The sequence below is a fragment of the Gopherus flavomarginatus genome, chromosome 4 (genome assembly GCF_025201925.1).
Source record: "Gopherus flavomarginatus isolate rGopFla2 chromosome 4, rGopFla2.mat.asm, whole genome shotgun sequence".
In the NCBI taxonomy this organism is placed as follows: domain Eukaryota; kingdom Metazoa; phylum Chordata; order Testudines; family Testudinidae; genus Gopherus; species Gopherus flavomarginatus.
This window is the reverse complement of record NC_066620.1, coordinates 135,638,596-135,649,375: the sequence shown is the minus strand read 5'-3', so window position 1 is coordinate 135,649,375 and position 10,780 is coordinate 135,638,596. Positions and strand designations below refer to the sequence as shown.

General features: G+C 36.8%; 1 protein-coding gene across 1 annotated transcript in view; it reads right to left on the bottom strand.

Moving 5' to 3' along the window:
* Positions 1 to 317: 317 nt before the first annotated feature.
* Positions 318 to 10,780, bottom strand: part of ATG5 (autophagy related 5) — a 125,245-nt gene continuing 114,782 nt past the window's right edge. The window contains 1 exon segment of the mRNA XM_050951449.1: positions 318 to 1,281. Within this exon segment, the coding sequence (XP_050807406.1) occupies positions 1,145 to 1,281 (137 nt within the window). The 3' untranslated portion in view covers positions 318 to 1,144.

The window sequence follows — 10,780 nt, the reverse complement described above, 5'->3', positions numbered from 1 at the left end:
AATAAAAGGTAGGATCGCTGTAGCAACTGCAATGATTGTAATAAAAATTTACAAATATTGGAGCATGAGTTCCAGTAACCTATAAACATATTTGGTAAATTAAGTAAAATCTATTGCAATGAGATTATAAACTGTTGATACTTCATGTGCTGATTACCATGGGACCACATTAGGAAACTGAACTCACAATGAGAACTAGCTCAGAAAAGGCTCAATTTTCCAATATTCAAAATTGTTCAAAAACAATACATCTGTTTATCATATTGTGATGTGACCAATTTCTAATTTATGGGAATAAACAGAATGGTATGATAATCTGCAACATTATTTTACATTTTTATTGAGTTAAGAAAAAATTATCTCAGAAGACATTTTAAATTATCAGAAGAATGCCACAACAGCTCCTGAGCAAATTATCCTACACCATTACTATTCCACTGAAAACTAGTTTGAATGATAAACTTACACCAAAGTATATTCAGTGACAAACTGCATATAAATCAAAAACACTTGTGACTAAGTTGTGCATGTTCTTACATGACAAAATATATGTTCAGAGGTTTTATTTAAAAATTTCTCACTGTTTGTTATCAAAGTTAAAGACAGTTTTCATACCAATAGACATACTGTAAACATATGAAATTCCTATTAAGGAAATCTGGGTTTACTGTAACTTGATCTTTTACAAAAAGTTACTAGAAGTTATTGATAACAATTTCTCTTGGTGTCTAATTTTCTAGAAAATTAAACCAATGTTTCCACTCTAACCAAAGCTGAAATATTGTCACATTCGGAAAAACCCTTGTTTATTTGTTAATCAGAAATACAAATCAGGTGGCACATATTTCCATTTGCTCTTCAGGCTAATAGTTTCAGCTTCATTATATTTTACAAGAAAACAGCAGACTTTCAATGGTCCTGTAAAGTCTTTCATGTCACAACTGAGGAGAAAAGCAGTGGTGATGCAAACTAAGACCAGCCCAATTGTCCTTATCTAGTGAGGGGATCTTTTTTCCTGTTTGGCTTGCAGCAGTGAGGTTTTTCTGGTCAGGTTGCCTCCACCAAGCCTGACATAAATATAAGGTTAACATGCCCTGGTAAATCCAGCCTGAGGATAATCCTTATATCTGATACATCTGATTCTTCAATCTGTAGGTTGGGGAATAATACTAATGTGAAGAAAATTATCAGGATAGCTCATATGTTCACTTAGCCACTGTACTGGTGTCTCAAGCATCGGCTCAATTCCATGAACCATCACTTGAGTCTTCTTTTCTCCATCTAATGCAAAGAAAAATAAAGATCACTAATCAATTCACAGTTCAAAACAGCTTTAAGTCTAATTTACTGTATGCTGAAAGTCATTGCAGGCAGTGATAAAGTGATTAATGGCTTGCTACTACACATTTAACTGAATGAAGAGCAGGGAACATTGACACGGAGAAAGCTGAAACTGCAGTTTGCATCGTCTAAAACAGAAACTGAGTTGAAATGAATTCTGAGAAATTCTGTTACAGTGAAACAATGAAAGTGTCCATTACTTACAGTTTTCTCCGACAGTAATGATTTGTTCTTAAAATTATAAAGACACCTCCACCTTCCCCAGCTACAGATATCACACTTAAAAATCTGCTCAAATGATATGTCTTGCTTTAGTTAAGAAAAGTATAGCTATCAAAACTAAACAACATGAACCCCCAAGCTTAACAGTTAATTTTCATGCTTTTATAGGGGTTCTACTGAAACAGAAGTAACACACAAAATAAGCCACTATATCTATTTCAAATAACTGGAATATTTCTGGAGTACATTTGTTTTAATAAGAATTACTAAATTTAAAGACTATGGCAGCATTATCAAGAGTTACTCAGAAAGTTAACTGAATTAGTCCAATTTCTCACTTAGTTTCATCTATTAGGATAACTATGTTAGCAAGTGATTCCTAATTCAAGAGGGATACAAGCTAAGAATATTTCAATTCTCTTTACTTATACTTGTCCGGAAGGATGAAAAAGCTCCGATCCTTAAATTTAAAGGATGGGAACCAGCTAAAATCGTGACCTGATGGCCACATGCTGAGTCAAAACTAGCTTTAAAAAAGCTTGACAGATTATTTGAGTCTTGGAATGAGAAGTAAGGTAATTTGAGATCTGCTTCAGAAAGTGGTTAAAGAAAAGAAACCAGTAACCTTTTAATGTTTAGATGCCAAATTCAGACATCCTTATACTATAGGAATCTACCACAGAGAAATCTGTACACAGTGTGCACAAATGTCACTGCCTTCCCTATACCATCACTTACAAACCTCCCATTTTCCCAACAGAATTGGCTACAGAAAGAATGATTGTGCCACCACAAAATTTGTAAGATAGCAGAATCTAGGAAATGAAGGCAAACTTGCTGGCTCTATCAGGCAAAGGGCTGGTTACAACATGGTTCCTAATACACAGCATAGATAGGATCTTAACTGTGTTTTGTAACCAGGATAAAGCCTTGCCAACCCTGTCATAACATGTTCTGATAGCTCGTCTGCATGGGTATCTCTGTCCTCACTACAGTTCAAATAATGCTAGCAACAGCTATGCTTGAACCTGGTTGTTGCTAGCATGAAATTGGTTTCATAAGCTACTAGATAGGGATTCTTGCCCAAAGTACTGCATTATAGATTACCTACAGGGAATTATATGTCCCATTTTGGTTAAAATAGTTCAGTGTTTAAAAACAATAAAAGCCTTATCCACATACAAAGAAACCATCCCACAAAATCCTTGATTAAACACATTACTTATTAGTTTGGTTTAACCTTAGGCCTTGGTTCTACAAATGCATGTCTGCAAGTACTCCCACTCATTTCAGTGGAACTACCTATTTGCATAAATGTTTGCAGGTTTGGGGCCTTATTGTGGACAGCGCATAAAATGGGACTGCTGCCATTTTAAAATAAGACACGATAATTCAGATTAACAGACATTTTGCTGGGTTTGAAACATTATCTGTCAAGCTGTCATCAATATACACGGCCAATGGTATACAAGAAATGATAGCTTGCACGAACCATGTGTTTACCATGGGAAGGTGGGATGCTTTTAATATGGTTAAAATAAACATTTCTTACCAAATATTGCAATATTTTTTACAGCTTTCAAAATGCAGCTTCATTATAATATCCTTTTGGCTCGTTACCTTGCTGAAGAAATTATTTTATAGCAAAATTATTTATTTTTAGGAAACAATTCCACCTTATTCTACATTAAATGTTATTTATCCAAGGAGGTTTTTCTGGAGTGACTATTACTTCTGGACTTTGATGCACTGGTACAGTGTGACCAATCCACATAACTTGAGGAGCAAATGCATTTGGCTTGAGTGAAAAATGAATAATGGGAGCATGACGTTTCATTCCACAAACCAGTAACCTATATTATTCCAAGATATTTGGTCATGGTAACATTTCACTATCAAAATAAATCACATAATTTAAATATTGCAAGACTCACTGCTACAGTGTTTTTATTACAAAAATATTCAGTTGAATATTCAAAGGAGACCTATAATATTAGTGTTATTTTAAATGTACTTTATACTTAAGGTCAATCATTGTTTATAAGATTAAGTTTTCTTTCCCTCTTTTTTCAGGCAAACATAAATAAGGGCTACCATTTCATGTTTTCCTCTATTTAATCAAATGATAACACAATTTGTAATGCTCAAATTTAAATAACAACATGTTTTATTGCAGAATCAAGAAGTAGGATAGTGAGGAAAAGGTTTTGACAGGTTTTCAATAGTAAAAGGGAAATGCCAGAAAATATGGTCAAAGCAAACTGATTTTTCATATAAATTCTCTATGATACAGTGCAAATATCTTCAAGTACTTAATATATTGACAAAATGTCTCCACAACTAGATATCTTCAAAACAATAATTCATAACTACAACATGTATTTACATAGCTGTCAGTCCCTACTATTTTTGCATGTATATGATTCTAGTGAGGACAAAATTGTAGATTAATGTGACTGGATTGAGCCAAGAAAATTAGTGCAGGTAAACAGACACAAAACTCTACCTCTTGGCTCACATCTGCTAAAACTCATTAAATTTATAATACACATTCTCCAGTCTTCAGTGCTTTAATAAATAAAGATTAAGAAAAAAGAAATAGTTTAAGGATGTTCCACAAACTAAGAAAATATGTGCAATCAGACAGGTAAATTAAGACTGAGATGGCTTATCTGAACCCACCTATTGTAAACTGCCATTGGCTAATGACATTACAGCTGCAATTTAAAAGCTAAATCACCCTTAATGAATGAACTATTTTCAATTTCTTAATTGTCAGACATCACAGTCCAAAAAACCAGAGATGACTAGAAAGAGCACTTAAATCATAGCTACATCAAAAAGTCTCTTTTAAAGGAAAACTCCAGTAGTTTTAAACACTTAGATAAGCAAATATTTTTATATTATTACAGGCAACATTGTTAACTGGGGCCTTAACTATAGGAGTTTACATTATAAGCCTCTATTTTCAATGAATTATAACTTTATCAAACTCTATTTGATCAGATAGAAATTTTCCATGCTTGGTCTCTGCCTCAGGCTGAATTTTTTTTCCCAACCCTTTTTGAGACTGTGGTTAAGGAAAAATACGTAGTTATGTAAATGTTAAATTATTAGAAAAAATGTTGTATTTGAAGATCTTTAGTACCTCCACAGTTTTGAATAGGGACTTAAAATTGGCAGGGTGATTGTCCTTGGATCAGGGAAATCTTTTACTGTCCCCATGAAAATCCAGAAATCTAGATCTGGCTGAGACATAAACCTCTAACCATCTCTCTGTTAGAGACTTGCTGTTCAGAACATTATATTTGCAGCAAGCATACTACCAAGCCACATCCTGCTCTCTAAGGGTATGTCTATACTACACATGAAGCTATGATTGTAGCATGGATAGACAAAACTGGATAACTCTAGTTTAGATAGAACGGGTAACAGCAGTAGCATAGACGTGGTGACATGGGCTTCAGCATGGGCTGGCAACCAAAATACAAGCCTAGTGGAAACCCTGGGTACACAATCTGGTTGCTAACCTGTGCTGAAGTCCATGCTGTCACATCTATACTACTATTGTTACAACTTCACTTGCAGTGTAGACATATTCTAAAGGCTTTGGAAAACCGACAAAACAGCAGCTACAACATACCCTTTTGGCCTAAGGGAAAGTGAGCAGGGCTAGGAGCCAGAAGATGACCATGAGTTCTAGTCTCTGCTCTTCTACTGACTACTATTCATATGTTTGTATACTTCACAGTCCTCATTATTGAGGAAAGCTTCATATTCCTATCTTACAAGGCAGCCCAGGCAGTCTCCCTCCTCCTTCCTGACCCCATATTACAGATGGTGTAGCATACAAATAAATTATTTCAGAGACTATTAAGTTTACACAGTCAAGCACTGCACAACAGGAAACTCCAGAATTAAAGTTTCTCATGTAACTTTAATATGTGTATGTACATACAGTAGAATAAAGTAATCACATACTATTTATCCTACTGGACTGCTGTCCTATTTAGAGCACAGGATGAACAGTTAATTAGATCGAGGACTGAAATGGCTAACCCTGTTAGAACAATAAATAGATCCCAAGAAAGGTGACAGATCTCTGATTGGGAGGTATATCTTCATAAGGCCCTTTAGGAATCCAGCTACTGTAGGTGTGTAAATATGGAATACCCCTGAACTGGAGGGTGTAAAACAGAGATGACTGCTATGTGAGCCCTCAGGGAGCTCATTGACAGTCCAGAGTTCTTTGAAGTATTAAGTATGTCTGATATCTGTGCCAGATAACTGCACCCAAAGCACAAATCTGTTCCATTTAACAGCATAAATATTCCTCTCAGAGCCTTTTCTACTGTGAATTATGATGTTTTGTAAGTCAGATGCACAGATTTCCTCCACAGAAGTCAGCCAGCAAATATCCATGCCATGAGATGCAGGAAATGTGGATTCAGATGGAGGATTTGATCACATCTGTGATATCACATCTGGTAGGAGAAGCAACTATATTGGAGGTTGCATGTAGGGATTCTTCAGTACTTGGACCTAAATTGTCCCAGCCACATTGGAGGTACTATGATAATTTTGGCAGAGTCCTGCCTGAACTTTCTGAAAATGCTTGGGATTAATGGAATTGGAGGGTGAAAATACATCAGGGCTGGGGACCATGTTATCATAATGGCATTGGATAGGGATACCTGACTTTGTCCCACTCTGGAGCAGAATTTTAAACACTTCTTGTTTTCTCTGGCAGCAAAGGGCTGTTTGGATGGATGACACCACTTCAGAAACACATATTGTATTCTGTGTCATTTATCAGCTACTCATGGTCGCTTGAAAATTGTCTGCTGAGGTGATCTACCAGCATATTCTGTAATCCTTGCAGGTGGTACTGCTCTCAGGGTAGTTTTCTGGTGGATACAAAAGTTCCACAGACTTGCAGCCTTCTGGTAGAGTGGATATTGCTATCCCTGGCTTATTTATATAAACCTGGCTGTAGGGTTGTCTTTCACAATAGGACTTGTCAGTCATTCTAGAAGCTGGAGAAAAGCTGAGCACCCAACAAATGGCTCTTAGCTCCAAGACATTTATATGAAGTACTGCTCCCATAAAACTTGTATTTTAGAGTTGTTTACATGGGCTACCCATCCTAGTGTGGTGGCATCTGTTACCACAGTCTTTGATGGTAAAGGAGGGGGTAAAGACATCCCTTTGCAGACTTTCTAAAAATGTAATGACAAGCCTTCTGGTAGAATGTATACTAATATATCTAGGTAATATCTGCTTGGCTAATATATAGACTTCAGCCATACTTCCATACATATAAGGTAAGGTCTGGCATGCTGAGTTGTGCATATGCCGGAAGCCATGCAGGAGGTTCTCACCGAAGTTCTGCGGTGAGTTTCTAGGTGGATGAATACATCTAGTATAGCTTGAAGTCTTTTCTGTGGTAGATAAAGCCACTGCTGATGTGGAGTCCAGCATAGTTCTTATAAAAACTCTGTCCTTTTGATGGAGTCAGTATTGGGCTTTTCTCCATTTACTTTCAGGCCTAAGGAGGCAAAATGATGCAGAGTCCTTTGATCAGAGTCTGTTACTCGTTGATGCAATGTTCCATGAATGAGACACTGATCCAAATATGGGAACAACTGGCCTTCTTGTTTCCCAAGGTAATCTGCCACTACCAACAGGCACTTCCTAAATTCTCATGGTGTTGTCAATAAGCCAAATGGTACGCATCCTGTACTGATAGTGGGAACTGCCCACCTGAAACCTCAAATACCTTCTCTGGATAGGGTGAACTGCTATATGAAAGTAGCCTGGAGTTTGAAAGCTGTACACCTTGAGTTTGGATCTATGGTTGGAATTATTGAGGCCACAGTCACCATTCTGAACTTGAAGGTGTTCATTTGTCTCTGATCCACTATAGGGCACCAACAGTCTTTTTGGGAATCAAAGTAACAAGAATCAAACCCTTTCCCTGTGTTCTTGAGGAACTTTATCCACTTCTTTGAGATTAAGAAGTGATTGCACCTACTGATGTAGGATGCTCTCAGGAGACAAGGTTCCAGAAACAGGATAGGAAAGGCGGATGGGAGGGGATCTCAAACTAAATGGAAAAGCCTACCTCCTGATTTACAGGATCCAGTGGTTCACAGTGATGGTGCTCCAGAACCCACTGAAATTAAAAATGATTCCCAAATTGAGAGGATATAACTAGAAGATACAAATGAATATGCATGCCATTCCCAACCAAGAAATCAAATCTGTTGCCATGATGCAGACTAATAAACTCCCTTGTGAGGTGGAGAAGGGGATTTAGCTCTGGACTGGGAAGCAAACATTGGTCTTCTGGTGTGGCACATTCCCCACATCGCTCAAAAAGACCAAGGATATGGATAGGTGTAAGGGGAAGGTGACCAAGGGGGAAGATATCAGGGAGTAGAATCCCCAAGTTTCTTTTACTAAGTCCAAAAAAAATCCACCTCAGCTTTTGACTCCCCTTGAGCATCAGAGGAAAAGAGTAGCACAAGGCCCAAAAAGGGTCCTTCTAGCACTGATTAGTGCTGCAGGACCACCCTTCTCACCATCCCTTAAATCAACTGGTACCAGCCTCTTGGCACTGAGGCCCCCAATACTGATATCCCTGGTATTATCTACTTTGGTATCAATGCCATCTACTCACCTATCCTTGGCAACAAAATATTTGTGACTAAAATCCTATATGTTGTTGAAAGACCTATTGTGTCTCTTTGGTACTGGACTCCTCATTATTAGGAGTGATCAAACTGCCTTCTCTGGCATCAGCGGTACTAACGAAAGCACAGTCTAATGGAGATTCCTGCACACCAGCTGATACAGCTCCTCCTCTGGGTGAGGACTACTCATTCACCTCCTCAGGCTCTAAGGGAAGTAGGAAGTCTTGTTAAGAGTGCTTTAACTTTTTCTTTATTCTTGTGTGTTTAATAAAATATTTTTAGTAGTGCTTACTACTATGGGGGTTAACCACCTATAATAATGCAAAACCCAAACCAAACTGAACTGTTTAAAGTTTTAGAAGTTAAATAAGTGTTTTAGAATGCCTTATACCTGGTTTGGCCCACTACACCACCTCTACCATTACAACAGTCAATCATACAACTTCATGCACATATCATTTACAAAAAAAAATTAATTTTTTTTTTCACAATCTTTTCTTGTATTCCTTCTCTCACAAGTATGGAATTGCTCCCTAACCATATGCTGCCTTAGCTATTAGTCCTGGATCACTGACAGAATTAGAAGTTCAGCAGTCTGTAAAACAGGACCAGAAATGGAAGCTTTATACCCTAGATACTCAGGAAACTCCTCCAAAACATTGCAGTGGGAAAAAAGCACTTGTTTCTAGCTTGAATAGAACATACTTTAAACACATCTTAACTACTATATCATTCTTGCAACAAAAAAAAAATAGTTTAGATTTTTTAGAGGTTTCATAAATTTATAAAAACAATTTATCTTCCCCTCTGAATCCTGTACAGCTGACTTCATGGATCTAGGTCAACCTGAATACAAAGCTAGGGAGCTAAATATACCATGGATCCATTTCTTTAAACTAAAATATTTTTAAAACCTATTTTTGAATAAATGCTAGTATAGATAGAACAAATGCTGAGATGACACGGTAAGGTTTTATTAGCAATAGTTTGCAAGGACATATAAAGCTTCATCATTTTCAACAATATGGGTTATCCCAAACAAACTCAAAGCAATAAAACCTCCCACACCATCAAATATTCTTTATGAATATGTATACAAAACCACACATACCTCCCCCCCTACATTCGTTCTCTCTCTCTCTCTTCCTCTCCCCCCCACCCCCACACACACAATGTCACACTCACTTCAAGAATGCTGGCAAGGATTTTATTCTTAACCACAATTTTTTTTTGCTTAATATTTGTTAAGCTACCATGTTTAAAATCATGGATACAAGCATGCTTTAATTCTAATGTGTGTATTTTTGACATACTTTTCAGCTAATCAAGTAACGATGACCATTTGTAAGATGGAAAACTTGATGGATGGATTACTTGTATTGCCAGCTAAGTGAAAATACAGCAAATGGTAACAGGGGCTTACTTATTTTCATCAAAGCAGAATAACTGTCTAGTTTATCTTCAAGGAATAAAGTCCTCAGAGTAGGACATTCAAAAGTAATTATAGTAATAGGTTAAAAACATTTGCCTGCAAGGTGATGGGAAATTTATACAGAACAAAAGCCTAATGGTTACCATGTCATGTTTATACCATTTCATATTTAACTAGAGAAAAAAAGAAGCTGATTTGCCATTTTTGCTACAATAATTTTACACATAATACTGTTCTATGTTCTTTAACAAGTTCTTAAATTGACAAGCAAAGTAGAACAGCAAATAGAGATGAGCTATTCAATTAACCTAAGAGAGTCTGGTGAGTTTTGTTCTGCGTCTGACAAATTCTTTAACCTTTGTAAAAATTCAGCTAATTGAATCCATAGATGTGAAAACCACAGGCTGAAGTCTGTACTGCATACATCATGCTGAAGGATTTCTGCCTCAGCCATGGCGGTAACAGTCAGTGAGGTCAGGTCAAAGAGGGTTAAACCAAGTCAGGATATAGCCAAAGGAATACATCAAACATGGATTTTAAAAGGGCAATTAATCTTAGACAGAAATGCTTCCTGGGGAATGAGATCTCAATCTTAAGAGCACACTACATGATGTAGCAGTAAAAATGTACATATACAAGCTTAGAGAGCTTTCATCCTGTGATCACAAACAGAAGGGGAGTGCTGTTTATCAGAGAAATACAAACCCTTTCTAAAATACTTACATTAACTTCTTCCGGGCCTGAACTTACTGCAAAATAAATGCCTTAATGAATGCATAATATAGTTTGCACACACACATCAAGTATCATTTTCTGTATATGGACTGTAAGTATTTTTGTACTGCTACTGCCTGAAAATGTTTACTGAACTTTGCAATGGCAAAATTGTTCCAGTTATTCCTGAGAATTTAAGGAAGGGTGGGTGGAGAGGTATAAGGTAGTTGCATTACAGATCAGTGGTAGCTGCTCCATAGTTAAGATTCCAAATGAGTTTTCATTATAAACCTTACTTTGGTCCTTACACTCCTTTTAAATCTCCTAAAAAATCAGCTTCAGTTAGTAGATGCCAGACTTGAACTGAATCAGATAT